Source organism: Phyllosticta citriasiana (genome assembly GCF_038021145.1).
Source record: "Phyllosticta citriasiana strain CBS 120426 chromosome Unknown IWZ02scaffold_5, whole genome shotgun sequence".
NCBI lineage: Eukaryota > Fungi > Ascomycota > Dothideomycetes > Botryosphaeriales > Phyllostictaceae > Phyllosticta > Phyllosticta citriasiana.
This window is the reverse complement of record NW_027117282.1, coordinates 414984-442566: the sequence shown is the minus strand read 5'-3', so window position 1 is coordinate 442566 and position 27583 is coordinate 414984. Positions and strand designations below refer to the sequence as shown.

General features: G+C 57.1%; 10 protein-coding genes across 10 annotated transcripts; 6 read left to right on the top strand and 4 right to left on the bottom strand.

The window, feature by feature from the left end:
- Nucleotides 1–7: 7 nt before the first annotated feature.
- On the bottom strand, nucleotides 8–1317 carry IWZ02DRAFT_468860 (sucrase/ferredoxin domain-containing protein; the record flags this gene model as incomplete). The annotated part of the gene is made up of 3 exons (XM_066768663.1): nucleotides 8–790; nucleotides 873–947; nucleotides 1048–1317. 3 exons carry the CDS (start codon nucleotides 1315–1317, stop codon nucleotides 8–10), a joined length of 1128 nt encoding a protein of 375 aa, XP_066623610.1.
- Nucleotides 1318–1732: 415 nt separating this feature from the next.
- On the top strand, nucleotides 1733–3448 carry IWZ02DRAFT_222908 (uncharacterized protein). The gene is made up of 2 exons (XM_066762852.1): nucleotides 1733–3047; nucleotides 3101–3448. The coding sequence occupies exon 1, from the start codon at nucleotides 1892–1894 to the stop codon at nucleotides 3041–3043; it is 1152 nt and encodes a 383-aa protein (XP_066623609.1). The 5' UTR covers nucleotides 1733–1891; the 3' UTR covers nucleotides 3044–3047; nucleotides 3101–3448.
- A 352-nt stretch (nucleotides 3449–3800) lies between these two features.
- Nucleotides 3801–4681, top strand: IWZ02DRAFT_489437 (uncharacterized protein; the record flags this gene model as incomplete). Its single annotated transcript, XM_066769570.1, has 2 exons — nucleotides 3801–3861; nucleotides 3924–4681. The coding sequence occupies 2 exons, from the start codon at nucleotides 3801–3803 to the stop codon at nucleotides 4679–4681; spliced, it is 819 nt and encodes a 272-aa protein (XP_066623608.1).
- A 547-nt stretch (nucleotides 4682–5228) lies between these two features.
- On the bottom strand, nucleotides 5229–6270 carry IWZ02DRAFT_489436 (uncharacterized protein; the record flags this gene model as incomplete). The annotated part of the gene is made up of 2 exons (XM_066769569.1): nucleotides 5229–5430; nucleotides 6101–6270. 2 exons carry the CDS (start codon nucleotides 6268–6270, stop codon nucleotides 5229–5231), a joined length of 372 nt encoding a protein of 123 aa, XP_066623607.1.
- Nucleotides 6271–6802: 532 nt separating this feature from the next.
- IWZ02DRAFT_222844 (Alpha/Beta hydrolase protein) lies at nucleotides 6803–9802 on the bottom strand. Its single transcript, XM_066762850.1, has 3 exons — nucleotides 9643–9802; nucleotides 9486–9570; nucleotides 6803–9437 (listed from the first exon to the last, which is right to left on the bottom strand). The coding sequence occupies exons 1-3, from the start codon at nucleotides 9647–9649 to the stop codon at nucleotides 7061–7063; spliced, it is 2469 nt and encodes an 822-aa protein (XP_066623606.1). The 5' UTR covers nucleotides 9650–9802; the 3' UTR covers nucleotides 6803–7060.
- A 704-nt stretch (nucleotides 9803–10506) lies between these two features.
- Nucleotides 10507–12190, top strand: IWZ02DRAFT_222978 (membrane bound O-acyl transferase family-domain-containing protein). The gene is made up of 2 exons (XM_066762853.1): nucleotides 10507–11559; nucleotides 11620–12190. The coding sequence occupies exons 1-2, from the start codon at nucleotides 10831–10833 to the stop codon at nucleotides 12133–12135; spliced, it is 1245 nt and encodes a 414-aa protein (XP_066623605.1). The 5' UTR covers nucleotides 10507–10830; the 3' UTR covers nucleotides 12136–12190.
- A 945-nt stretch (nucleotides 12191–13135) lies between these two features.
- Nucleotides 13136–17446, bottom strand: IWZ02DRAFT_375012 (uncharacterized protein; the record flags this gene model as incomplete). Its single annotated transcript, XM_066764795.1, has 7 exons — nucleotides 13136–13659; nucleotides 13818–13927; nucleotides 13986–14480; nucleotides 14565–15240; nucleotides 15386–15762; nucleotides 16394–16573; nucleotides 16701–17446. Coding segments are annotated over 7 exons (3108 nt in total), but the record flags the coding sequence as incomplete, so codon positions are not given.
- A 1581-nt stretch (nucleotides 17447–19027) lies between these two features.
- Nucleotides 19028–20813, top strand: IWZ02DRAFT_448066 (acetylornithine aminotransferase-like protein). Its single transcript, XM_066767318.1, has 3 exons — nucleotides 19028–19260; nucleotides 19322–19561; nucleotides 19617–20813. Exons 1-3 carry the CDS (start codon nucleotides 19114–19116, stop codon nucleotides 20646–20648), a joined length of 1419 nt encoding a protein of 472 aa, XP_066623603.1. The 5' UTR covers nucleotides 19028–19113; the 3' UTR covers nucleotides 20649–20813.
- Nucleotides 20814–20913: 100 nt separating this feature from the next.
- On the top strand, nucleotides 20914–23758 carry IWZ02DRAFT_222812 (uncharacterized protein). The gene is made up of 2 exons (XM_066762849.1): nucleotides 20914–21698; nucleotides 21751–23758. Exons 1-2 carry the CDS (start codon nucleotides 21282–21284, stop codon nucleotides 23647–23649), a joined length of 2316 nt encoding a protein of 771 aa, XP_066623602.1. The 5' UTR covers nucleotides 20914–21281; the 3' UTR covers nucleotides 23650–23758.
- Nucleotides 23759–24144: 386 nt separating this feature from the next.
- IWZ02DRAFT_375223 (uncharacterized protein) lies at nucleotides 24145–25419 on the top strand (the record flags this gene model as incomplete). The annotated part of the gene is made up of 4 exons (XM_066764808.1): nucleotides 24145–24318; nucleotides 24463–24745; nucleotides 24809–25128; nucleotides 25306–25419. 4 exons carry the CDS (start codon nucleotides 24145–24147, stop codon nucleotides 25417–25419), a joined length of 891 nt encoding a protein of 296 aa, XP_066623601.1.
- Nucleotides 25420–27583: the final 2164 nt, after the last annotated feature.

Below are 27583 nucleotides of genomic sequence, written 5' to 3'. Positions count from 1 at the left end.
CCCGGAACTACCAGCTTATTAGCTGTCTACTCCTGTCAAAACCACCTCGAAGCTGCCTGTCCGGATTCAGCAGCTTTCCCTGCAAAATGGTATACTTGACAATATTCTCGCAGTGCTCGGGTCGCACGCGGGCTAGCCACATGCACTGCGCTGCCTCCCGGTTCTCCTTGGCGGTCCCGTTGCCCTCCTTCTCCGCCTCCTTGTCTCCATTCTCCGGCACCTGGCCTGCGTGCGCCGCTGCAGACTCCGTCCCCACGCTTCCGGCCCGGCGGTATATCAGCACGTTGGCCGCGTACTTGTGTCCACCAACGTGATTGATGAAGTAGATACCAACGCCGCCTGGCCGCTCGTCGTGGAGGTCGCGATACAGGCCGAGTGGCCGCAGATGCCGCTCGAACTCTCGCCTGAGGAGAGGCGCGGATTGGCCGCAGCGCGCGTCACGCGTCTTGTGGCTGCAGAGGAGGATGAGGTAGTTGTGAGGGCAGTCGCGCACTACCAGAGGCAACGTCGGCTTCGGTATGGACTTTGAAGACTTGGAGGACTTTGCGGTTTTTGCAGAGGTTGAAGATGTTGGCCCTGGCGCAGCAGCGCCGTCGAGGGGTTGCGTATTTGTCGGACCGGTGCTGACGTGGTTTTGAATGAGGGTGGGAACAGACGACGGCGTGACGTTGTCGACAAGGGTAAAGGCGGGGAGCAGCAGTACTGTCGTGGGGGATTCGGCGCCAGCGGGGACGGCCGTGTTGTGAGCTTCGTGGGGAAGAGGCATGTCGGAGGCCGAGAGCATCATTTTCTGTGCTCGCCGGGGCTTTAGCCACAAAAGTTCGGGGTATCGTCTACTTGCGGAATTGGGACGACAGGAAAGAAAGACTTACCCCATTAGATGGCTTGACGCCGCACTTGTCGACCGCCTCCATGATGCTACCCTTCTCGTCCGCCACATCCCTGACCTGCAGTCAATCATCAGAACTTGGCCTCTCCTTCGGCTGCTCCTTGTCTCTCTCCCCAAACCCCCCCCAAAAAAAAGCAAAAAAAAAAAAGTAAACATACCCAGTCCGTCTTGCCCGTCGCGACAATCAAGTGCGTATTCCAGCCACCAATGTTGCCGTACATGTTGTCGCTCTCGTCGACGCTCCACTTGCGCGGGTACTTGATGGTGCAGTTGGCGCAGTCACGCAGGCAGTCCTCGCCGTCAACGGCCGGGTCCGTGACGGGGAAGAGCTGACCCGCCTTGGGCGCTTTGGCGAAGCCGTCTTCGTTCAGCGCGGAGCCTGAATGCGAGGCGACGCGGCCCCATAAATTCTTGATCGCGGAAGCCATGGTGGGCGCGAATTCCAGATTTTGCGAGGGAGAGAGAAAAGGAAAAGAAGGGAACAGGGTGGAGACGGGGGGAGCACAAGATTGGGGAGCAGGTGGTATTAGAAACGCAGCAGCGCAGGAACGCGGAGGAGTGGGCGAGGTGGTAGGGGTGGTGACGAGCTGGGTGTTGATCTGATGGGACGCGGTTGGCGGTCGGTGATTAGATTGATAAAAAGTGCGGAATTTGGCGCCCCGCGACGGAAACAGGGGGGGCATTGGGGGGGCATATCTCCGACCGAGCCGATGGCCGACGCGATTGAGACCGCAGACAGCTCCGCGACCAACCAACAACGAGTCGAGATTGTCAGCACCGGTTCCGCCAAGCACGCCTCTATAGCAATCGTGGGCTTAGGCTCTCCTTGTTGTTATACGTTGCTGTCTGCCTATTTGCTGGGCCAGCCCCGGTGCTAACGCTTCGACCGAAGCATTTGGTCCGCGACCTCTTGCTCGGCCTCGGTCGTTGGGCCCGCTGCTTTCTGACCACATATGTGCATGCCGCGCCACAGTCCCGGTTGCTGCTGGACCACTTTCGGCAATGATATCGCGCGTGGTGCTTGCGGGCGCCCCGGATCCGAAACGGCTTTCGTGGGACGAGGATTCGCTGCTGTGTGATTGGGTGCCGGCCGTCGCGCGCTTCTTGGATTCGACGACTGGAACGTTGGCAGGTGGTGGCAGCCTTGGTCGTGGTCAGGAACTACAAGACGAAGGTCTCTTTCGCTGGCGTAGCGTGCCGCTGACGAATACGCGGCTGCCGACTGGACTCACGCAGGAATTCGGATCGCTGAACGTACAGCAGCAGTTCCATGGAGAATTGACTCAGAGGTCTGTTGATGAGACTGATGTAGGGAGCAGCCAGGTGTCTTTGCCCGTGTCGACCCTTCAGCCACTGCGCGAGACCAGAGGTGGAAATGGATCTACGGAGCGAGACGATGAGGAGTCCCGGTTCATCGAGTATTCAATGGCCGTCCATGACACCCTTCTTTCCTCGCAACTGGATCTTAGCCTGAGTCCCCTGGAAGAAACCACCATGCTCGACTCCTTCCATAGCGACATGTACATGGACCAAAGCAATATATCCCTGGGCAAGACAACCCAAGCGGATGTCCGACTACCGCGAGCCATCAAGAACCTGTGTGAGATACCCACCGCTGGACACTTGAAGAGCATCATCCCCCAAACCATTGTCATCAATCTCATTGTGGGCGTCATATCGATTCTCCCTCCGCACTCCAAGCAGACGCGCTACGGGCTTCGGGACATGGCCGAGATCCTGGTGGGCGACGAGACGGGCATCGGCTTCAAAATCACCTTCTGGTTTGCTGCTAGAGACAGTCAGCGTGCAAACGGTGGTGCAAGAGCGACCCCTCCTGAGCCCCTGAGAGACGCACTGGAGAATCTCCGTCTTCAAGACGTCGTTCTGATTGAGAATGTAGCGCTGGACTTCTTTCGGGACAAGGTGTTTGGTTCCAGTCTGCGAAAGAGCATACAGAAGAACCAAACAAAGCTTCACTTGCTTGCCAGGCACGGAGTGGACAAAATGGGTGGACTGCAAGGAGTCGAGAAGGTGGCGAGGGTAAAAGATTGGGTCTCAGGCTTTGCAAACCCACACAGAGACGCAGTGGGCGCTGGAAACGATGGCCGCGTGAAAGGACAAGACTTTTTTCTGCCCCCTGACACTCAAGATTGAAGTGGTAAGGCTGCTCGAATCGGTTTCGTGGGGTTTTCGCTTACTGGTGTACGACAGCGTGCGAGAAGCCTTCGGATCGATGCCGGGACGTTTCCCCCTGCCGTTTAGGGTCATGAAAAACTTCCGCGGATGACGCTCGCACTGGACACGACATGTCAAGACCACGAGAGAATCTGTCCTGCCCCGATGACGCGCTACCGGCGGTCATCGTGACGCGAGATCACTTTGCAATGTGTGAATCACGGCCCCGTCGCTTGTCGCAACAGACCCATCTCTGAATACTTGACGATCTCGATCCTTTTAACCCACCGAATTCGCACTCCCTTGCGAACCTCGCCACTCAGAGCGTTGTTCAAGGACGATCATAGCGAGCCTTGGCAAGTGAGTCACTGTCGAATAAAAAGGCGGCCCTTAACAAGCTTCCCACGTGTGTCTCGGCGTCAACGGCGGGCGGAAAGGGGGACAAGGGTTGACAAGGTCGGGCTGTCGACTGTTTTGCAGCCACGAACGGGAACGCCAACCCGATCAGGCTGGTGCATGCGAAACTGCGGGGTGATTGGGGTCGCTGCATGCTGCTGGGGTCCTGTTGGCAGCTTTGGACCATGTCTTAGGGCGTGGTACAGCTCTGTGACTCCTACCATCACTATCAACCCACAAGATAGTGAGGGGGATAAAAGGAGCTGTGTTGGACGGCGAGGGAGCATCAACCAAGGAAACACTCCATCAGTCTGTGAGCCAGCTTCTCTCGACTACGAAAATGGGAGACGAATCATACGCACCCACCCCTTCGACGACCTTCAACCGTCACAAGGAGAGAGGTATTCCCCAGCCTTCTCCAGAATGAAAACAAGATCGACGAAATTTGCTCACCAGCCCCCAGGCTCCTACGACGCCGAAACCATCCACAACATCTTCAACACGACCAGCGTAGCGCACGTCTCCTTCCTGCCCTCGCCCTCCGATCCCTTCCCCGTCATCCTACCCATGATCGGCCAGATAGGAACGTACCCAGGAGGCGACAGCGACGCCGAGGCGGCCTGCTACCTACACGGCTACGTGACGGGGCGGCTCATGAAGCTCAGCAAGGACAACCCCTCCCCAGGTCTCCCCGTCTGCGTCTCGGCGACCAAAGTCGACGGCTACAAGCTGGCCCTGACGCCCTTCCACCACAGCTACAACTACCGCAGCGCGCTGCTGCAGGGTCACGCCTCGCTCGTCGCCGACCCAAACGAAAAAATGTGGGCTCTCGAGCTGCTGACCGACGCCGTCATCCCCGGTCGCTGGGCCAACTCGCGCCGCCCCGACGCCGCCGAGCTGGCTGCCACGAGCGTCATCAAGATTCGCATTGCGGCTGCGACGGCAAAGACTTCTGCCAGCGTCCCCGTCGACGAGCGCAAGGACTTGCGGAATCAGGATGTCGTGAGCAGTGTTTGGGCTGGCGTTGTTCCTGTGTGGGAGTGCTTTGGTGAGCCGGTTCCTGCGCCTCATAATAGGGTGGTGAAGGTGCCGGTGCATGTTGCGGAGTTTGTGAGGAATGAGAATGCGAATGCGCAGGAGTATGCTGTGTGGGCGGCGGGCCACGTGCCGGTCAAGAAGAAGGGGGATGATGATGAGGAGGAGGAGGAGGAGGAGGACTAGCAGATGAAATTGTCTGTACTACTTGAGCAGTGCGTGAACACTGATAAAACGAGCCGAACAGTGAGGAGTGAACTAGGCGATCGAATTGTATGTTACAACAACAACAACAACAACGAAAACAACTGTTCTATACACAAAACACCTGCCATCGCCTTATCCCCTCGCGTCCGACTCCTCCGTCGCCGTACCATCAGACCTGACGACCTCCGTCCGGCAAGCAAGCAGGCGGGTCAAGTGATCCACCCACCTCGTACCCCAATGCTTCTCAGACAGATTCTCCAAAATCAACTCGACCCCGTCATCCATCGCCTCCAGAATGAATGTGGTGCGGTTGGTACTGCGGCTGCCACCCGAGATCCTTGCCATGAACGGCCGCGAAATTGCACCTAGTTCGTCTCGAATCAGGGTATGCATACACCCACATCCCACACCACCACCACCACCACCACTGATACTACTACTACAGCGGGTCGGGGCCAAGCAAAAAAAGAAAAAGGAAAAAAAAAGAAGAAATAAAAAAGAAAAGAAGAGAAAAAAGAAACACGACTCACTGTCCACCAATCTTAAAAACAACAGACTCCGAGCCCACATTCGATCCCCTCGCCATGGCCTTCACCTTCTCATCATCGGCGCGGCGCACCGTCGCATCTATGATGACGCCGCGCTTGACCAGCGCTCGGCCGGCCGCCGCGTAAATGTCGTCCCAGCGCACTGACCCCGACGACGCGAGGCAGAAGCCGCGTTTGCCGCTGTCGGGAGGGAGGGATGGGGGTGGTGGGGTTGAGGGAGGATGGCGCGTGTGAGGGCGATCGAGATGTACAGGGCTGTGTTGTTCGTTGATGTGGCAGACGGGCCAGGTGTGTTAGCTGGTTAGAAGGAGAAGGGGGAGGGGGGTGGTGGTGTGGTCGGGAAGGAGAGGAGGATTGTGGATGGGTGGATGGATGCCCGGAGATTGATGTGGGGATGAGAATGAACTTGCCTTGCCCTCGCGCCCAACTCCACACATGCCTTTGCGGCCTTTGCGGCCGTCACGACGTCGACGGTTTGGATGGAGATGGGGTCGCCGAAGCCGGTGCTCTTGCCGTCTATGCGTCGTATCGTGCATATCAGCCAACCCACCTCATCCAACAATCCAACAAGACTGAGAAATGCGGATGGAAAAAAATTACACACAGACAACGCAGGGGGGAAAACAGGTAGATTCTGACGACGTCGCAGCTGGTTTGGACAGCCTGGAAACTCTCAAAAGGGTCGTCAACCGAGATAGCTAGTCCTCGTCACACACTACTGCTCACATGGACGAAATGCACCTCCCGTCCCGTGCTCTTCTTGAGCTCCCCCCGGGCAGCGCCTGGATAAACGCGCGCTGGCCGTTCGAGTGATACGCGTCAATCGACCGAAAAAACGACCGTGATCTACTTTTCCGGGACCAGCTTCCTGATGCCGTCTGGCGTCAAGTCGCAGCGGACCAGCGCGTACAAGGTGTCGTAGCCCGTCGTGATGATGTTGTTGGAGTCGGCGGCCCATGTGGCGAGGAAGGATCCGCCCAGGTGGCCGGAGGCTCCCGTGACGAGGACGTTGTGAGGCATTTTGGTCGTGTGGTTGTGGAGTGCTGGTGAGGCTGTTCTGTTGCTCGATTGTGCTGCTGCTGCTGCTTTGTTGCTGGGTGGTACTGACTGCGGCTGGAGGAATGTACATGTGAGGTGTCGATGAGGCAATACTTCTTCCCCATGATGCAGGTAGAACGACTGTCTTGCAAACCAGAACTGATTTCTAATGGCTTGGGGTTTATGACGACTTCAACATCATCATGATTCCCACTGGCAACAAGTTTGAAGCCAAGAGTGAAATAGTAGATAGGCATGCGGCTTGTTGATGATTATTGATTAGTCATCATTTGGAGGAAAGTTGGAGGATAATTGGAGAAGTTTGGGGGTAGGTGGAGAAGTTGGTAACACTGGAGCAAAGAGAAGTAATTTGATGTGTATCATAGTATCAGACCCTCCCGATCAGTCAAGAACCCTCAAAACGCCAATAAATGTTGTTTCAGTCAGATTGTATGAGTTGATCCAGAGACGTAAAACAGTCCCAAACAAACGCCCCCAGTGCCCCGCTCGCAGTAAATGTTCAGCCAGCCTACCTATCCACGGTGATGATAATGATGGCAGACGATGACACACAGGTATCCATCCGTGCGATTTAGAAGAAAAACAGGGGGATGACTGAGTATGAGCATATTGTAGAAAAGATGTGACCAAAAAGATCAAGATGAGAAAGACACCGCCAAGACAAAAACATCAGCAAGACAACAGTCGAAGCGAAGGACAACATAGACTCATGCCCAAGGCAATGGAAAGATCAACAAAGCCCACCTATTGCTTATGGACTACCAGGCTCGTACATCTGGCCCGCCTCGCGCATCAGACTGCCCGTCAACCCGCGCATGCGACGGCCGAGCAAGTCGTCCTCGCTTGCCAGGCTTACAAGGCTCTTTCGACGCGGACGGTTACCGCTGCCGGCCGTGCGGCCGCGGCCTCTTCCGCGGCTACCGTTTTTGCCGTTGGGGTAGCCATTGTTGTTGTCGTTCGCGGCGCCACCGTTTGCTTCACCGTTGGCCGCGTCGTCATCATCGTCTCCTTCATGCGTGCCATTGGCAGACTTGCCTGCCCCGTCTTCGCCGAAGTAATCGGTGGCTTCGGAACGCGCACGTCCAGGCGACATGTCATCGGCGTCGGCTTGGAAGCGGCGCCGTGCGGCGGCGGACCCATTCCCGTTTGTAGCGGCGAGGTGTCGGTTTGCTCCGCCCGACTGCGCTTTGCCGGGGAAAGACATTTCCAGAGGACGCTCGTCATCACCCGACGACTCAAAAGTGGAGCGACGGTAGTGGTGACGGGGGCCCGAGGAACGCTTTAGGACGATCCCCACGCCACCGTTTTTGGACGAAAGAGAGGAGCGGGCTGCGCGAGCGGCATCGCGGTCAATTTTGTCGGCTACTTCGCGCATCCAGCGAGCACAGCGGAAGATGTAGCGCCATCCGTCCGAAAAGACACTGACAAATTGCAGGAAACCGTGCGAAATTCCAGGCACCAGAATCACCTCAACATGGTCTTCATCAACAAACGCGCGGGCTTCGCTCGCAGAGAGCAGTCCAAGCTCTTTGCGCTCTCGCCAGGCCGCTGCTTTTGCCTGTCGGATGCGGCCGGCAAAGATGACCGTGTCATCGACAAGTGGATCGCGTTCTCCAGTCAAAAAATAAGTCTTTGGCATATTGACGAGGAGAGATTCGGGGGCGAGCAGGGGAGACAGGAGGTAGTCGGTGGAAAAATCTGGGCGATTGTGAGGCCCGATGTAGAGAACAATCATGGCGCGCATCATTTCCGGAGTCAGAATGCGGTCGCCAAAGTATGAAATCATGGACGACATGGCCAGGCGGGTCTTGAAAGTTTTTGGTTTGCTCAAGGGAGCCTCGGCCAGACGCTGAGAAAGGGACGGAGACTCTGTGAGGCGTTGTTCCAGTGCTCGAGAGTCGACCCCCGTGTGGGCTGCTGACAGTTGGACGGAAGTCGAGGGAGACCGCGCCATTGAGGACTCGGTCAAAGTCTTGGACGAAGAATTGTCTCCGTTGGTCTTGGAGGGGCCGGGCCTGGCGGGAGGAGTCTCTTGGTCTTCATCTTCATCCTCCTCGTCAGAATGGTGCGGCGTGTTTGGAGTGAGCTTCCTGTAGTCGTCACTCTTGCGACGTAAAATTCCGTCGTTGGTCTTGCGAGTCTTTCTGTCCCTGATCAAAGCCATTTGCTCGTCGGTCATCCAATTTCCAATGTTCATGTCTAACGAAGGATAGACTAGGATCAGAGCCTCTGGAGGCGGTAGCGATGGCTCGCCGTGCCAACGACGGTGCTCGGTAGTTCCGCTCTGCAGGATCATAAGCACCATTCCCACGGCGAGATTGCCACCGGCACTGTCTCCAGCGACGATGATTTTGGGTACAGAGTCGCCAGACAGACCCAGACATCGGCCACGGCTGGCAATGATGGTGCGGTACACGTCGTAGCATTCGTTGAGCGCATACGGGTAGGGATATTCGGGGGCTTTTTTGTAGTTGAGGCTGAGAACGGGGAGCCCGGTCTTGGCTGCCCAGCCAATGAGCTTGTCGTCGTGGTTGCGTGGGGTCATGGCCACGAAGCCGCCACCGGGAATGTCCAAGACGACCTTGTTGTAGTTCTTCAAGGCGGATATGGGACCATCAAAGTATAGCCACCCCTGCACGGGATCCTTGTAGGATGATCCCGACGGCCTCGGGATGCGAATGGCCCTGGGAGGGTAGCGCATGAGGCGCGGGCGCATCAAGTTGGTCAAAAAGTTGAGGTAAGGCGTCGTTCCCTTGTCCCAGCTGACGCGCAGGTGGTCCACCGTCAGCGTGGCTCTGACCTTGCGCACCTTTTCGTCGGCCTGCTCGGCACAAATGAGGTAGTACGCGGTGAAGATGACGGAGCACAGGTCCCGCAACCACTTGCGCCTAATGGGCATGGCAGACCAAAAGCCAGCGTCCAGGGCAGTCGTGACCCACGTTGCCCGGAAATATGGTCTCGAGTAGAGATTGGCCAGAGGCTCGGGACATTCGAGGCCAACGAGTTTGCCGAAGTTTCGGGCGACGTAGAGCCACAGCAGCGTGATGATGACGGTTTGCCATGTCGTCAAGCGGTTGGAGAGGACGGACGAGAGGCGCCGCAAAAGGGGAGGGCCATGTCGATTTCCCCTATTCAAGTCAGTCAAGTTGAAGCAGACAAAGGCGGCGGGATTGTACCTGTACAGGTAGGCGGACCAAAAGGACACGACGGCCAGGACTTGGATCTTGCGGAACTTAATCGAGGGCCGTCCAAGTACGTGGTCTCCAGGCAGCGTTAGCATTGTTCCATGTGTGGTGGCGGACAAGAGGCCGAGCAGAAGATGGCGGTGTTTACCTATCATGACGGCGAAAACATGTGCGCGCAGCGTAGCAGCAGTGACGAACGAGGGCGGGGCCGCGAGAAGAGGATGATGCAGAGCCGGACGAAGCAGTTGATGCGGTGCGCTGGACAATAGATGGTCGAAGATGTAGCGCGCGTGGTTTGAGCGAGAGCCTCGTGGTCAGCGGCAGGGCATAGGCGTGGCTTTGACATGTGAAAGCGACGGGGCCGCATCGGTTCTAGCATGAGGTGACGGCCAGCCGGTGACGTTGCGGCGCGGAACCCTGGAACGGGCCAAGGGTGAGGCGGACCGACCCAGGACAACACACATGGTGATGGTGTTGTTAAAAATGAAGGAGTGGAGACAGCCAGGTAAGGTACGTGGACAGGTGTGGACAGGTGTGGACAGGTGTGGACAGGTGTGGACAGGTGTGGACAGGTGTGGACAGGTGTGGACAGGTACGGACAGGTACGGACAGGTGGTGATGTGGTTGGTGCACCGCACAGGCCGGCCTGCCTGCTTGCTCGCTCACATCCGGACAGCATGGCAGCATCTCGCATTTCAACGCACGTCAAGTGACCACCTCCATCTTCACGCCTTTTGGCCTCACCGCACTTTGGGTCTGGCAACTGTCAACCGCCGTGGCGCGCCGTCTTGGCCACGAGTAGCGCAAGCTGCCGAATTGGGGGGCGGAAGACGGACCAAAACGTCCTTACACGCCTCAGGATCATGGCCGTGGCTGGATGCGGTTAGTTGCACGGCAAACACCACCTCACGGTTCTTTGCTCAGCACAAAACAATTTCTCCCAATGGCGGCGGCGTGCGGCCAGGGACAAAGTGGCACTCGGAACCCGGGAACTTCCCTTGCCAAAATGGCGAGCGGCACGTTGAGTGACACCACCAGATCTTTGTGCTACCTGCCATCATCCATGCAAACCTTACAACTTATACTCTGCCCTGCTCTGCCCGCCGCCTTGAGCCTCTTCAAGCTTACACTCCTCCCTCTGCCGCAACCTCGCCATCTCTCGCTCCTGGCTGCATCGTCGCCATGGTGCAGTGGATTACCTTTGTGCCCCTCGCGTCGGCCCTCGAGCCCGTGGCCTTCTGGATCGCTCATTTTTTACCCCAGAATCTCCGCTTCATCGTCTGCCTTGCATCCACTGCTCTCTTTCTATCAGTCGTATTCTTAGTTCCTCGCAGCAATGTCCGCTCCGACGACTTTGCCTTTTCCGCCTGTAAGCTGCAAATGCCCAAGATATTGCCTTGGAATTAACAATTCTCCAGTTACCCTTTTCGTCATCATGAGCCATGATGTGTTGCTCATGCTCAAAGACCCATTTTCTGAATTCATCCGCCTGAGACCACCCTTTGAGCAGCGCGTAGTCACTGCGGCGCAAAACAAAGCCAGCGATGCTGCGGCCAAGGCACCGCCATCGCCCGTCTCGTCGTCAGGCGAAGAAGCTGAAGTGCAAGGAAAGCAAGATCGAACAAACGGCAAACTTACGACGACCACGACGCCCATCTACGCCTTTGCGCATCTGTCGCCTCTCAACAAATTCTTCTGGTGCATGGAAGCAAGCCGCAACCTGCGCGGCATTGGCTGGTCCTATCAAGCGCCTCATCTCCCCGCCAGCTTCCCGCCGTCCCAGTTTTACCGCTGCGTCATTTCGCGCGTGCTGCAGCTGTACTTGATGCACGACGCGGCGACGTACCTGTTCAGCAAGCTGACGGCGCATGGAACGCAGCGGTCGGCGGACATGCCAGTGTGGCGAGGCGCAGTCGGCGTGCTGTTGGCAGGCACCCAAACGGGCACCTTCATGGAGCTGACGTACTGGGTGGTGTGCGGCGTGTGCCTGACGACGCGACTCTGCTGGACAGATAAGAACCACTGGGTGCCGATGCTGGGGCCACTGAGCCAATGCTACAGCCTGGTAACAAAACCCGTCTCCCACCCTGACCCGTCATCACTCAACTGACACAAACAAACATAGCGTAGATTCTGGGGCCGCACCTGGCATCAGAATATGAGGCGGTTCCTGCAGACTCCCGGCCTGCTCCTCGCCCGCAACGTGCTGCACCTGCGCCGCGGCTCCTTTGCCTCGCGCCACGTCCAGTCCGCCCTCGCCTTCCTGCAATCCGGCCTCTTCCACTGGCTCGCCAACAAGGCCGTCCTGCCGCGCGTGCGCTTCACGGCCACCATCCCCTTCTTCCTCGCGCAGGAGCTGGGCTTCGTACTCGAAGACGTCGCCAAGTGGGCGGGCGAGCGCGCCGGCATCGTCGGAGCCCCTCGTGCTGCAGGAGAGAAGGAGACGACGACGACGACGACGACGACGCCGCCTCTCTGGCTCAAGACGCTCGGGTTCGTCTGGACCTTTGCCTGGCTCGGCCTCTTTGGCCCCTGGCTTGTCGACGACACGAATTGGACGGGCCTGACGGCCGTGCAGGCGTCGGGCGTCGGGTTCTCGCTCGTCGGCGGCTTGCTGGACGGCAACTGGCGCGGCGTGTAGGTAGGCTGGTAGGCAGGTAGGCAGGCACGTACCCACCGTAGCAAGGCATGATCGGCAGGGGGAAACGAATGCGAGGGTCGCGGCGGCTGGAGTGGAGCAAGATGGCGACTCAAATTATGGTTTTGATGGCGACGAACGAAGGGAGTCTCTGGGGGGATGAACGGATAGACGACATCCGAATAGATCGATGGATGAACGCCGCGTGTGCCTTGGTATCGACCTGGAACGGTGCGAGAGAAATGCGAACGACGAGCGAGCGAGTGGAAGAAAAAAAAAAAAAAAAAAAAGCTGTGAAAACTAATCGATGTACGGTAATGGAGTGTGCAAGCGAAAACGGCGTATGACTGGAGGTCGCTACATGGCATGCATGGCTAGAGGAAAGACACACACAACGCAATAATAGCAATATTTGTCTCTTGACTAACAAATCATGTACAGTTCGCATCTCGTCTGATCCAGATGTAGCTTGACCTTGACCAATCAACCATCCATCCATCCATCCATCCATCCATCCATCCATCCATCCATACCATGCTTGCTAGTGTGCTTTCTTTCCTCCGAGCCGTCTTGCTTAAACGCCGCACACAGTCTACTCGTCTCCTAATGAAGGTCCCCGAGCCAATCGGTCCATCGATCTAAACCCTGATGAGATGACGATGAAGTCTCTCCGCCCCGAGCGAGGCACCTCGACCTCGTTGTCGTTCGTCTTGTTTTGCTTTTTGCCTGCTTTCTGACGCGTCTTCTGAGACTGACTGATAGGAATGAAGCGAAAAGGGGTGACCAGACCGGCAGCAACAAAGCATAGAAGAAAAAGGAACAGAAAGGAGCAGAGACACGCCCTGTGTGGTTGCCTCGCTCAGTCAATCAGGCGCAGGAGAAGAAGGAAAAGATGATGAAGAAGAAGATGATGACGACGACGACGAAGCAAGGAAGAAAAAAGGACAAAACAGTGCGTTGACCTACCCCTACCCTACCTACCCCTTACCCCTAACCAACACGCCTACAAAGATCCCTGCCTCCCCACACAACACCGAACCAACTCCTCAACCTCAAACCCAAGCCGCCTCAACGCACTCTCATCAATCCCCATGCCCATTCCCATGCCCATCCCACCTGCCCCAGCACTCCCCACACTCGTCGCACTCGCCCTCCTCTCCCTCCTCACAACAACACACCGCGTGACCCCCTCCTCCCGCACCTCGACCGGCCGCGCAACCCCAGCGCCAAAACTCATGCCCGACGGCGGCGGCAGCCCGGGCGTTTGCATGCCGCCCGCTGCCCCCATCCCATTTCCCCCATTTCCGCTGGAAGTGGAGGTGGAGGCGGAGGTGGGACCGGAAGGTGCTGCCGGCGCGTCGGCGACGTAGACGGTGACGTCCGGCCCGACGATGCCGCGCCAGAGCGTCGCGAGCCACTGCCAGTGGTCGGCGGGCGAGTAGGCGTCGGCGATGGGGATGCGGGCAGCCCAGGCGTTGGCGGCGGAGAGGGTGAAGGTGGGGAGGATGAGGATCGGGGTGCGGCTGGCTTTGTTTTCGACGTTGCCATTGCCGTTGTTGATTCCTTTGGAGGGTTTGTGAGCGTGGTGGGTTGATGATGGTTTGGTTGTGGTGTTGGTGTTGGCGGTGGACGAGGGGTTTTGGGACTGCGACGGCACGTCTTCCATGGCCGAGTCGGTCGGCGACGAGACGGAGGCAGACGCGGAGGCAGAGCCCGCCGGCGACGCCGCGAGCGAGTTGCTGCGTGACGTGCTGCTGTCGCGGTCGCTGCCGCTGGCGGCGGCGGTGCCGTCGTACTGCTGCTGCTGCTGCTGCTGCTGCTGCTGCTGCTGCCTGCAGTTGCTGGACGACGACCGCCCCATGATAAAGTCAATCATCTCGGCATTCTTCGCATGCCACTCAGCGACGAGCGCGATGTACGCACCCAGACTGACATCAGCAGCATCACTGCTGCTAACGTTGTCGCTGCGCTCCGGCGGGCCCCGCGGCGGCTCGGCCACGCGCGCGTCCAGCTCGCCGCTCTTGTTCAGATTGTCGCGCAGCCACTCGGCCATCTGCATCACGACGGCGCGGTCGTCGCCCTCGACGGCGATAATGGCGCCACGCGGCGTGTTCGAAGCCGAAGAAGGCGACGCAACTCCTCCAACATGTGTTCCGTACGGCGGCGAGATCTTGCCCAGGATGCGCAGCTTGCCCCAGAACGGCATGCTCATGACCATGGCCTCGACGCTGCGCGGGTCCGCCATGGCCATGGCAGCGTTGTTGGGGTGTGCCGTGGCTGGCGCGGCCGTCGTGCCGGGCCGCGGGCTGTTGTTTGTCGTCGTTTGGAGTGGAGGCAGCGTGAGGTTGCTGTCCGGGTGATGGTTGTGGTTGTGGTGGTGGTGGTGGTGGTGTTGTTGTTGCTGGTGCTGGACGTGATGGACTGCGGGCGACGCCGAGGATCGGGGAGAGGGCCCACGCAGCACTTCTGGACGGACGGCTGGCAAGGACTGACGTCGCGGGTCTGGCGGAAAGGGGTATGGTGTCCCTGGGCCCGGGCGCGCCGATTGAGGCACATACCCCGAGTTGTAGCGCCGCCGCTTTGCGTCTGGGGATAAGGGGCTGAGCATGTGAACATCGCGATCTTCGGGGATACGACCGATGTTTATGGCAGCGGGTGTGTGTCGGATGCGACGTGGCTGTCCGTTGGCGTTGATGGCCAGGTTGCTCATCATCGGTGGGAGGTAGCGCGATGTAGGGGTCAAGGCTGGAGAAGGAGTTGGCGGAGGAAGCATAGGTGTCGGAGCGTTTCCTGGAGTTGTACCAAAAGGCGTTGATGGCGTCGTGATGCTCCGTCCACCGCACTTGGTGCAAAGGTGTTTCTCAGGAGTGCCGTTGGCGTTGGACACGCTCGATCGACGACCGCCGCGACGTGGTTGGTAACGATATTCAGGATATTGCTGTTGGTGGCGGAGCTTTTCTTCGTCGGCTAATCTCTTCCACTCTTCTCTGATAGACTCTGGCTCCGATCTCCACTGCTCGCCGATGATTTTGGATATTTCGGGATTTGCGAGCCCTGGATTCTCTGCGACGATGGCAGCGTGGTGATGCTGACGATAAAGTATAAACGCTACAAAGAAACCCCAGGTCAGCGTCCATCAAAACAAGGGAATCAACAAAGAGCAACTCCACGCCAGGGCGTCACCAGCACAAAGGGCTTAAACGAGCTATATTTGCTCAAAAGACAAGCAAAAAGATAAAGAGGCATCACTCACCGTTCCTCGGTCGTGGGATCTTGGGATCGGGCTGACATAGGCAAACGTGGTTTGCAGTTGAGCCATCAGACGACACCAAAGAGCCAGCAGAGTTGATGCGAGAGTGTGTTCCAGACACGGGGGCCGCTTCAGCTTCCTGCATGTCCATCTCTTCTGTCCTGTCGACGAGCGAGGCAGCACGCTTTCGTGTCAAGCGAAAGGGTGGAGACTCCGGCGTGAGCGGACCATCGTCCTCTTTCGATTGGGATGGGCTGGCTGTCCGGCGTGAGCGGGTGGACACAGCCGTTGATGTTTTGTTGTTGCGGGTGGTCCTATCACTCTTTCCCGAGACCTGGTGGGACGAGGAGGGATCCGACATTTCTACCTCTTCAGCTGGCCTGGGGCGTCAAGATCGATGCTAAAGCAAGCGAAGCTTGGGACAGCGGCGGCGCTCGAGGTGTCGTATTTTCAGGGGGCGAGGGCCAGCCTTGATAGACATCCAGATTGAAAACTTGGACAATATCCACGGCGCTGAATGGTGAATAGGGCGGCGCTAGTCAAAGACATGACCTCGACGAGATACTTTGTGTCTATTATGGCGCCAGCTTTTCGCGGCGAAATTTCTTTGTTTGAGCACAGCGGAGCGGTCTGGCGCATGCTGTTATCCTAGACAGGTGCGGGAAGCCGCGCTGTTCGCGATGACCTGGGCGACGGATTCTTTGACCAGCCGACGACAACGCCCAGAAGCGGCCAATCTTTAGCGCGCGAGCTCCAGCCTCAAACATTCCTCAGGCGGGAGCAAATGCAAGGAGGGGGAGAATAAAGGAGACTGATTTGAGACAATGCATACAAACGCCCAAACTCTGGGAATTGTGTGCCGCTTGGTCGGAATGCGGCCGCAACAGTCCATGCCAACGCCAGAAGATGCTGAAACTTGAATGGGTATCTCAGACAACAGCGCGGAGCACACCCGAAAACTCCAAAGAAATGCCCATGAACGTCGACGTGTGCTGAAGAAACGCCTACGACTCGGAATCCGTTGAATCCATTTCTGCCTCGTCGGGCTTCTTTTCCTTTTCCTTCTTCTCGGCCAGCTCCTGCTCGTGCTTGCGCAGGGCATTCAGGTTGAAGGTATCATTGTGGCTCACGAGGTCAGCCGCTTCGACGGCTAAGAGCCGATGGGCTTTGCTGGAAAGATGCATGCCGTCCCTGAGACAGCGTCAGCACAAGATCAATCAAAATTCAGATGGCGGCACAGTAGGTATCCAAAGACACGGTTGCACCCAGGGAGCAGCCGTATCTTTTGACACGCGCTGTGGCGGGCAAAAAATCTCACCAAAACAGGTACTGGGACGCGTCGGTGCAGGACTCCGTCCGGTTGCTATCGGCGTCGTCCATGTCGAATGGATATTGAACCCCATTTACCGGCAGTGGCAGGCATGGGCTGGTGGTCTCAGTGAAGGTCGGGGCCCGCTTGCCATCGCCGTTCTCATCTGCAATGCCGATCGTGTACATTTGCTGCTCGCGGAGCATTTCCAGCAGCCACTTATCCAGCGAGAGCAGGTGAATGCTCCCACCAACGAATTCCCGGGCCGCCCTCTCTAGCTCCGTGTTCCACTTTTCGACCAAGAAGACGGCAGATCGCTGGTACGTGGGAAAGGGACCCTCTGGTTGCTGGGAAAAGGCCGGGAGGAACGTAATGTCGGGGATGTGCGGCAGGACGACCTGGATCGGTTTGCGCATGAATTGGGCGATTACGTCAAGTTGGGCAAACAGGGTCCGGATGCTCTGACGGACTCCTTCGTGAGCCTCTTTGTCTTCCAAGCCCACGTATTGCCAGACATCGCTGATACCAAAGAAGACGGTGAAGACGGTCCTTTCTTGCACGCCGGTACGATTCAGCCGTTGTTGCTCAGAGTTGATCCACCGCTGGACCTGCATGCCAAAGTCGGCCTTGAACTTTGCATTGGAGGGGTTTTGGTTGGTGACATTCGCGACGACGTCAGTATCTACGAGAGCGTCTGGGTGCGCTTTGAAGTCGAATGAGCCCGAAGAACGGGCATAGTTCTCGATCGAATCACACAGCAGCTACGCAATCAGCGTCCGTGTCAAAAGAGGTCCATGCGACGCGCTGAAGCCTACCTCTGCACACAAAGCTTCGGTCCAAAGCGGGTGACTGGCATTGGCCTGAGGGTTTGTTTTGGGGACTGCGACCTTGTAGTGTCCCGTGTCGGACCAAGAGTCCCCAAAGACAACGAGCCGACTCCGCGAACCTGAGAGAACCTTTTGAAAACGGCTCTGCACCCGCAATGTGGGCAAGACCCAGCCTACGTAGACGAGGGAGCAGATACCGAGGAAGACGATGGCATGGAGGCGGTTGATCGTCCGCATAGTCTCGGTTCGAGTGGAATCAAGGAGCGGCCGAATAGCGTCGAGTAGCGTAGGGTAGCGGGGGAAAAGGACTTGATGGCGAGCAACAGCAGCAGAAGAGGTCCTAGATTAAGCGCAGGGCCGGGCAGGGCAGGGCAGGGCAGGGCAGGAGAGGTGGCTTGAGATGGAAAAGGTGGACGACTACGCGACACAAAATGGACAGGCCAAAGTGGACAGGCTTGCGTATGTAGGCCTGCTATCACGACGCACGGGTCGCGGCACCGAAAAAGAGACCGGTAACTGGCTACAGCCCAGTGGCGGCAGAGGTTGGCCGCTAAGGGGCGCCTCTGGACGGTGGCCATTGCCGTGAAGCTGTTGACGCTGTGAGACCGCGCAACCCATCAATCAGCAGCACGACCCCCGAAAAGCTTGACCTTGAGCCCCCCCATCTTGGCATGACGCCACTGGAGATGAGGCTGATGCCGAAGCAACAAAATGCTAAACACTCCCCGCACTTTTCCTGTCAATTCTCCGAGAAGCCAAATGTCTAGAGGCAGAGTGTGCGGAGGAGACCCCTCTCCTTTGTATCCCCTGGCTCGGCCGAGTTTCCCCTTGCTTCTTGCTCGCCTGGCTCTGGTCCATTCTTGTTCGGTACCCTGAACCGCGACAGACCCCCCCCAGAGTTGCCCGACCACATGTCAAACGTCATTCCTCTCGTCAGATTGTGGATTGCTGTCATGAAGACTGCTTATTCTTGCCCTGACTAATCTCTAGCCACTGTCAATCCTATGCTTGGCATAAGACAAGATCTTGGTGTCGATTCTATGCAAAGTCGCGGAATGAACGTAGACCTCTTTGTGGGCGGACAAGGAAAAGCTCCGTGAAGCTCCGTGAAACGAAGGCAAGTTTGGCACTCCTCAGCACAAAGTCGCCGACTTCGCGGCCACCTCCATGTGCCAAGGAAGGATTGATAATGGCAACCGAGAAGGACGAAGACGAAACTGCCAAGAGTTGTTGTTTGGTGATGGAAGAAAGACTGTCCCAGGATTCAGCCAAAGACTCCCGAATCCTCAAACGGAGCGCTGTTGGATGCCGTCTACTCGACATGTGATGGCGTTCGATTTTTCTGCCGTCGCAGTCGACATGAAGAGAGTTGGGCGGAGATGGCTGCCACAATGCGGGCGGAGGACACGGACGGGAGCTCCACCAACGCCTGGCCGACGTCGCAGCGGCAACTTATCGATAGCGCTTTTTTCGAGCCCTGACATGACTGGACTCCACGCTCCTCACTCAAGCTTTCCCCATCTCCGCTTCCCACTCTTCTTTTTTGATACCCTTCTCGCGTCTTGCCTTTGTCCATATCTCACTCTTTCTTTGCCATGGCTTTCCGGGCTTGCTCCATGCGCGTCGGCGCAGCATTGCGCACCCAGAAGCCGTCGACAGCAGCGCCACTCTCCCGTCCCCGGTATGCGTCATCTGCGACGGCAGCTTCCAGCTTGCCTGAGAGCGTGAAGCAGACCATTGAGGTACCAGTTCAATGACCAACAACCCCCAATCTTCACTCGAAATCCTCACACTCTCCCATAGGGCAATGCCGCTCTTCCCACCCCGGACCCTGCGGCAGACTCCCAAACCGCCCGTCTCGTCAACGACCAAATGCCCTACATGGTCCCTACCTATGTTCGCCCACTCCCAATGTTCCACAAGGGTGAGGGTTGCTATCTTTACGATGTCGAGAACCGCAAGTACCTCGATTTCACGGCAGGTATTGCTGTCAATGCTCTGGGACACTGCGAGCCTGGAATGGTCCAGGTGCTGAATGAGCAGGTATGGCTGGAATCGTGAATCGACTCAAACGATTAGCTGACTGGTGGACATTCAGGCCGCTCAGCTTATCCACACTTCTAATCTCTACCACAACCCCTGGACCGGTGCCCTCTCCAAACTCCTCGTCGAGCAGACTCGCGCTGGGGGTGGCATGCACGATGCGACCAAGACGTTCATCTGCAACTCGGGCTCCGAGGCCAACGAGGCTGGCATCAAGTTTGCGCGCAAGGTTGGCAAGGCGCTGGACCCCGCAGGCGACAAGGTCGAGGTCGTCTCCTTCCACAGCTCTTTCCACGGTCGCACCATGGGCGCCCTCTCTGCAACCCCCAACCCTAAATACCAGGCGCCTTTTGCTCCCATGCTGCCCGGCTTCAAGTATGGCACCTACAACGACATTGAGGCCATTCCTTCGATGGTCACAGAAAAGACATGCGGTGTCATCATTGAGCCGATTCAGGGCGAGGGTGGTGTCAACGTTGCGACTACGGAGTATTTAATTGCGCTCCGTAAGCGCTGCACCGAGGTCGGCGCCGTCCTCATCTTCGACGAGATCCAGTGTGGTCTCGGCCGTACCGGTCAATTCTGGGCTCACGCTGCTTTGCCCAAGGAGGCACACCCGGACATCATCTCCACTGCAAAGGCGTTGGGCAATGGCTTCCCCATTGGCGCTTCCATAGTCAACGACTTTGTCGTCAACAACATCAAGCCAGGCGACCATGGCACCACCTTTGGAGGCAACCCTCTCGCCTCCCGCGTCGCCCACTACATCATCAACCGCTTGGCCGACAAGGAGTTGCAGCAGTCTGTGTTGAAGAAGGAACAGATTTTCCGCAAGCACTTTGAGAAATTGCAAAACAATTTCCCCGACATCATCACCGAGATCAGAGGCAAAGGTCTGATTTTGGGAATGCAGCTTTCCCAAGATCCTACTCCTCTCATATCTGCTGCCAGGGAGAGGGGACTGCTGATTATCACGTGCGGTACCAACACCCTCAGGTTCGTCCCGCCGCTTGTAATCACTGAGGACGAGATTGAGAGTGGTATGCGCATCGTGGAGGATGCGATGAATGCCGTATTCAGGCAATGAGCGGGTGAGAGAAGCAGCTGATGGCGGTTGTATACATTCTTCTTGGTTTGGCGGGATGACGCCGGTTTAGTTGGACCAGTGGTTGGCGTTTGGGACTAGAAAAAGCAAGCGGCCCATGCTTTGGATAGCAATTTCATCTTGACTGCTACAGAATTGAACTATTCCAGGATGTCTTTTGGTGACTGGCAGAATATACCGTTGAGTCGGGGTCCGCTGACCGCCTGCGATAACGATAAGACCCACTGTCGCCAAAAATTCCGCGGCTGCAGCGTCACGCCCACGGGCCTTTTTCCATAACTTCTGCCAGTTTGGTGCTCCGCGCTCCTCCAACACTCTCCAAACTGGCTTCGGGTATCCCCTTCAGGTTCAAAGCGGGAGGTGGAAGCAGCAACATGGACGGCCAACACCACCACCGCAGCACGACCAAATCGTCGCACAAACCATTCAAGTCTCGCCACGCGAGCAAGAGTGCGCTTAAAGAACAGTCAAAGGGTTGGGCGATACTTCTACCACGCAAATCTAACTGGCCTTCTGCGCCTCAGGGAACACTGCAGCCCAGCTAATATTATCCTTGTCACAGGCAAAATCAACGCACTCGACCGAGGCGCCCGCCGCACTCCACACCAACAAGTCATGAACAAGCTCACGCGGCGCAACCAAGCCAAGCAGAAGCGCATTCAAAAAACGAGCTCACATGCATCAGCGTCGCGTATTTTCTCTGGCCGCGACGGCGCGCCGCGCCTGGTTGCCGTCGTCCCACTGACCGATGACGTTTCGCCCAAGCTCGCAGTGCGCAGCTTAAATGGCGTCTTGGATGTTGAAGAGGACGTCCCCGAAGAGGGCTGGGCCCGAGTTGAGGTTGAGCGTTTCAAACAAAAGTTGCAGTACATGGTCGTGGGCAGGAACTTGTGGGCTGCGCTGGATGCGGCGCGCGTAGCCGACTTTGTCATCTTTGTGCTCAGCGCCGAACAGGAGGTTGACGGCTTGGGCGAATTGATGCTGAGAGGTATCGAGGGGCAGGGTGTAGGCAATGTGATGGCGGTTGTTCAGGTGAGTCGCTCAAGCAATCCTTGGGGGGAGTCAATTGCTAATCATGATGCAGGGTCTCGATGCCGTGGAGCCGCCCAAACGTCGGCCACAGGTTGTTTCGTCCCTCAAGTCGTTCATCACTCATTTCTTCCCAACGCTGGAAAAGGTGCATTCGCTCGACGCATCCCAAGAGTGTTTGAACATTACAAGATCGCTGTGCACAACAACCCCCAAGGGCATCAGGTGGAGAGAAGACCGCAGTTGGATGATGATAGAAGACGTCAGATGGCCTTCGGGCAAGGCGCGTCAGACTGATGCCGAGGCAACTGGCGAGGTCGTGTTGACCGGCGTCGTCAGAGGCAAGGGCCTCAAGGCAGACAGACTGGTGGAGGTTGGCGAATGGGGCACATTCCAGATCGAAAAAATCACAGCTGCGCCTTTTGAGACGAAGAAGAAGACCAAGGGAGAGAACATGGCCGTGGACCAGGAGGGACAAGAAGCTCTCCTGGAGCAGCCGACGGAAGATCAGGACGACCTGGCAGAGCTCGCTCCTGAAGAGGTGGCGATGGAGGACGCGGACGACTACCCCGTTTCAGTTGCGCCCTCAGAGCGAAAGGGAGTGCTCCTGGACGACCACCACTACTTTTCAGACGACGACGAAGACGCAGAGCTGCACCGCCCCAAAAAGCTGCCAAGGGGAACATCAAAATACCAATCTGCGTGGTTCCTCGACGACGTGGACTACTCGGGATCAGACATGGAAAGCGTCGTCAGCGAGGACCAAGAGGGCGACCTGGCCGTGGATGGACCAGCGAACCCAGCGGACGGCATGGAAGGCATTGATCAAAATGGCAGGGAAGCAACGGAGTACGCCCCGTCCGAGTACCCTCAGTCGGAAATGTTTTTGGACCCTGCGCCCGAAGACGAGGCAGAGCAGATTGCCGCATATCGGGCAGAGCGCAAGAAGGAGGCGGAAGAAGATCTTGAATTCCCTGACGAAATTGAGCTGCATCCGCATGTGCTGGCAAGGGAGCGTCTGGCCAAGTACAGAGGCTTGAAGAGCTTGAGAACAAGTCACTGGGAAACGGATGAGGACCGTCCGTACGAGCCCGAATGCTGGCGACGGTTGCTGGAGATCTCCGACTACAAAGGAGCCAAAGCCAGGATGCTGAGAGAAGCTCTTGTCGGCGGCGTCGAGCCCGGCACGCGCGTCCACGTCCACCTGCGCAATGTTCCTTTGTCTTTGCAGACCAAACACAATCCCGCTAGGACACTATGCCTCTTTTCGCTCCTCCGCCATGAGCACAAGCACACTGTGCTCAACTACGCTATTACGCTGAGCAGCGACTACGAGGAGCCTATCAAGAGCAAGGAGGAGCTAATTCTCCAGTGCGGCCCGCGCCGCCTTCGGATCAATCCACTCTACTCACAGGCAGGCAACACGCCCAATGACGTCCACAAATTCGATCGCTACCTGCATCCCGGCCGCAGTGCTGTAGCCACCTTTATTGGACCCTTGACTTGGGGCTCTGTTCCTGCACTCTTTTTCAAGCGAGAGTTTTCAGGAGACGGCGAGGAAGAAAAAGACGGCGACGACGTCTCAATGGACGCAGAACAGCCAACAGAATCATCTTTCGAGCTGGTGGGAACGGGCACGTCACTGGCGCCGTCAACGTCCAGAGTCATTGCAAAGCGTGTCGTGTTGACTGGCCACCCTTACAAGATTCACAAGAGGGTGGTGACGGTGCGGTACATGTTCTTCAACGCCGAGGACGTGCACTGGTTCAAGGCGCTGCAGCTGTGGACCAAAAGAGGTCGGAGCGGATACATCAAGGAGAGTCTGGGAACGCACGGATACTTCAAGGCGACGTTTGACGGTAGGATCAACCCGCAGGACGCCGTGGGCGTGAGCTTGTACAAGCGCGTGTGGCCGCGGGAGGCCAGGGCGATCAAGGCTGGGGAGAAGCCGTGAGAGGATTGGAGAATGGTGGGGAAAAGAGTTGGACATGACGATATGGCGGCGCATGTAGCTGAGCAATTTTATGAATCGAGACAATGATCAGTTGGAGCGCTAGTCAGTTGTTCTCTTGGCCTGGGGTGACATCAAGGACCGAAGAGCGCAGCGGCGGGGAAGGCGGGCAGCGACTCTTCGACCTCTCGCTTCATCCCCACGAGTTTCCAGAATCTGCAGCTACAGCTACCTACTCTTCCATGCGTTCGTCCGCCATGCCGTCCTTCGATCCTCTGTCGTCTGGTCTCCTGTAGAGCCCAGTCCCGCGCGCGAACATTTTTTCATTGCTTTTGGGCACTGCACACCATCGCTTCTGCGCCTCCAATTTCTCACACCACCGCACCTCCGCATCTCCGCATTTCTCGTTTGCATGCGAGTGATCGCAGACGCCGCCGCCGCCGCCTCGACTCACCGCCTCTCGACCTCTACCATCAATCGCATAGACATAGCATGAGCATGGAATCACACAACCAGGCCGCCGCGCGCGAGGCGCGTCGCTTCCTCGCCGATCGCGTGCGCAACGATTGGAGCTTTCCCGACACGCCGCAGCCATGGGACAACTCGGACGGCGAGCTGCGCGGCGTGCACGAGTTTCGCGAGAGATTTTACGGATCAACCGACGACGACACGGTGACCGAGGACGAAGATGAGCATTTAGAAGCAGCGAGCAGCCCCAGAGAAGAACAGCAGCAGCGGCAGGACGCCGCCGTTGCAGACCGCAGCGCCACAACCACCACTGGCTCAGCAGAAGCTCGACGCCAGCGACGTCACCAGAGTGACAACACGAAGTTCCGCTTCGAGCATCCGGACGGCGTGGCCGACGAAATGGCGGACCGCGCTCTGCGGCGAAAGCGCCGGCGGAGGCGTCGCCTTTGGGCTGAGATGCAATGGAACGAGGGCCTCGCGACGTTTATTGCGCAGCGCGATGCCTGGACTGGCGCAACGGCGGCGCGCAAACATCTTCGGCGCAAGGCATCAGACGTGGCCGCTGCGGCTGCAACCACAACCACCACAACCAATGCTCCCGCAACCAACACAACAAGCACGAGCAATGGCAGTCCGACAACGGCGACATCGCCGTCGTCGTCATCGACGGCTCCGCTCGAGGGTGCAATGCAAGCGACGCTGCATCTGCACAACCTCGCCGCCTCGGACGACGACACCGACTACGAGCCGCCGCTGCCGGTGGCGCCGCGACTGCTGCCGCACAACCCCATCCGCGACAGCATCACTCCGCGCTCCTACCCAGACATTTACTCCAAGATTGTACTGCAGAGCCAGACGCCCAAGGTCCCCATCAACCTGAAGGACATGACGACGGCGCTAGTCAGCGGCTGGAAGGCCGACGGCGAGTGGCCGCCCAAGCCGAGCCCTGCGGACCCGCTCGTCGGCGCCGCGCGCAACAGCAACAGCAAGACGGGCCGCATCCCCGGCGCAGGCGTCGTCGGCGGCGGTGTTGGCAAGGTCGCTGCCGTGCTGACGGGGGGGCTAGGGGTAGGCGGGGGCGGCGGGGACACAGGGGGCAGCAACGCGGCAGACAAAGGCGGAGTCAACGCGCACGCGGCGGCCGTAGCTAAGAGCCCGACGTCGACCCATCATCATCACCTTCATCACGAGTTTCTCTCGCACCATCCGCATGTTAAGCGCGGCGTCGACAGCGTGCGTAAGGTGTTTCGCCTCAGCGGCAGCGGCGGCAGTCATCACGACCACGGCGCGTCGCCTGCGGCGTAAGAGTGGGTATTTACTTCGGCAGGCGGGGCAGTTTGCTTCGGGGCAGACTTGGGATGTGGCGTATACTTCTCCCTTGAAGCCAGAAATTGTGGCTGGCTGGCAGTATTCGACTCCCTCCCTGGTCCAGCAGTCTACAGGAAGGACATATTCAAGCCACTCCCACCCCCTCTTACCACGATGGCAAGGCTCGGACGCATTCATTAGTCCAGTCAAGCGTCCATCTGAAAGAAAGGAGCAGACAGGCAAGGGAAGGGAACGCAAGGCAACGTTCAAGGCCCTGTCAGTCAGTCCCGTTCGTGGAAAACACACACAGAGACACACACACATCACCTCATTTGTATGTACATATGCCACGTACGGCCTTCGCTTCAAGGTACATGTACCTACCTAGGCCTCACATCACTCACTCCATCCGTCCCTTCCCTTCCTTTTCTCTCAGAAGCCGTGCAGCCAGCCAGCCGGCTACCTGAGGTACCTGTCAGTCGCTGCTGCGTGGTATTCGGTTGGGCTGGAGCTGGGTTATTTAGCTTTTCTCCATGTTTGATTCCCTCCTCTTTTCCCCCTTTCTTTTCTTTCTTTTCTTCTCTCTTAACGCTCGCCTCTCCATACATGTCTCTTCCAGCATCCAAGCATCCAAGCAAGCAAGCGTGAGGGCGAGGCGTGACTCGATCGATTGATTGCGTTTTCGAATGGATGGACGGATGGAATATTCCCCTTTGCGTGCTTACTTGCACTTGCCCCCGCCCCTTCTTCCCCTTTTCTTTGCTTTCTTTTCTTTCTTGTCTTTACTTGGCGAAATTTGAGTGCGAGGGGGAGTGGATGCGTTGTCTGGGTGGATGGGTGCGGGGGTAAAGGTGCTATGGGTTGGGATGCGATGCGATTCAATGGTTGCAATGGGTTGCGATGGAAGGACGGACGGACGGATGGGCAGACCGATGAAAGAAGAATAGTAGCGGTAGCGGCGGTGGTAGTCGTGCCAGTGGTGCTGCCACATTCCCCATGAAGCACTTTCTCTCTACTCCTGTCGGCTTCGGTACCTTTCTAGGTACCCACCCACCTGCCTGCCTGCCTCTATAATTAAGGGTGAAAGAAGCGATATGAAGCAAGAGGGAAGGAAGGAAAGAATGAATGAACAAATGAACGAAGGAGAAGAGTTGATCAACCAACCAACCAACCAATCTGAATGAGTGCAGAGAGAGTAAATGAGGCAGGCAGATAGGCAGACAGGCGGGTAGGCAGGCATCATCAGATTGACGCAATTGGAGCAAAAGAAAGGGGTGGGGGGGGAAGAAGAAACGAACGAAGTGATTAAGGAGTTAGCAAAAAAAAAAAAAAAAAAAAAAAAAAAAAAAAAAAACACTACTGCCGTCACTGAAATCACAGTAATGGGCGTGTGAATAACAGTATCACGGATGGCAGATGTATGTCGAACCTCTACGGCATGGAAGGCCTGTGCAGGTAGTAGGTATGTGCCTTGGTGGTGAGAGGTGAGAGCGGGAGGGAGATAGGGACATGGTTGGGCAGACAGGCATTTAGGTGGCGTTTAATGAATGGACCAACCAAATCAAATACACTTCCTCCTTTTAGTCGGTCGGTTGGTCGGTGGGTGGGTGGGTGGGTGTTGCATTCACTTTGTATATCATGCGGTTACGCACACAGGTATGAGTGCTTTCGTAGCGCAAGTACAAGGCTAGGTGCCAAAAGACATGGCACACACGAGTAAAGGTTTCTGCGAACTGGGCCTTGAGTGCTTCTTCATCACGGTCGTTTGTGGACGCTTCAATACTCCCGAGTACTGTGGTGTAATGGGACCTAAATACTCCTTGAAAAATTCATGTGTTTGCGCGTATGAATGCTCCCAGTGTGTGCTCTACTACTAGCCTAATATCTGGTTGTGTGTGCTACTACTTTTGTCACTAAGCCTCGGTAGGGAGATGGGGTGATGGTGCGGGTAGGTGGGAAGGCGGGTAGGCGGGATAGCTTTTTATCAGTGGATGGGAGGGAGTTTTTACTTTGTTGTTTGGTGTGTTGATTCATTGTCATTATATACAGTACAGTACAGTACATGTGTCTATGTATCTGCGGATGTTTACATACCTACGCATGTATGTTTATGTAAGTGCACGTCTATCCATCAGTACATCTAGATGTTCTCGCTGTATCT

Bases quoted from the DNA above. Each gene is read 5' to 3' on its own strand.
- IWZ02DRAFT_448066 (XM_066767318.1), top strand. From the start codon at position 19,114: ATGGCTTTCCGGGCTTGCTCCATGCGCGTCGGCGCAGCATTGCGCACC. The intron at 19,261-19,321 runs GTACCAGTTCAA...ACTCTCCCATAG, and splicing joins GCGTGAAGCAGACCATTGAG to GGCAATGCCGCTCTTCCCAC. The intron at 19,562-19,616 runs GTATGGCTGGAA...GTGGACATTCAG, and splicing joins TCCAGGTGCTGAATGAGCAG to GCCGCTCAGCTTATCCACAC.
- IWZ02DRAFT_222978 (XM_066762853.1), top strand. From the start codon at position 10,831: ATGTCCGCTCCGACGACTTTGCCTTTTCCGCCTGTAAGCTGCAAATGC. The intron at 11,560-11,619 runs GTAACAAAACCC...AAACAAACATAG, and splicing joins TGAGCCAATGCTACAGCCTG to CGTAGATTCTGGGGCCGCAC.
- IWZ02DRAFT_222908 (XM_066762852.1), top strand. From the start codon at position 1,892: ATGATATCGCGCGTGGTGCTTGCGGGCGCCCCGGATCCGAAACGGCTT.
- IWZ02DRAFT_222812 (XM_066762849.1), top strand. From the start codon at position 21,282: ATGAACAAGCTCACGCGGCGCAACCAAGCCAAGCAGAAGCGCATTCAA. The intron at 21,699-21,750 runs GTGAGTCGCTCA...ATCATGATGCAG, and splicing joins ATGTGATGGCGGTTGTTCAG to GGTCTCGATGCCGTGGAGCC.
- IWZ02DRAFT_222844 (XM_066762850.1), bottom strand. The intron at 9,438-9,485 runs GTACAATCCCGC...TGACTTGAATAG, and splicing joins TGGTCCGCCTACCTGTACAG to GGGAAATCGACATGGCCCTC.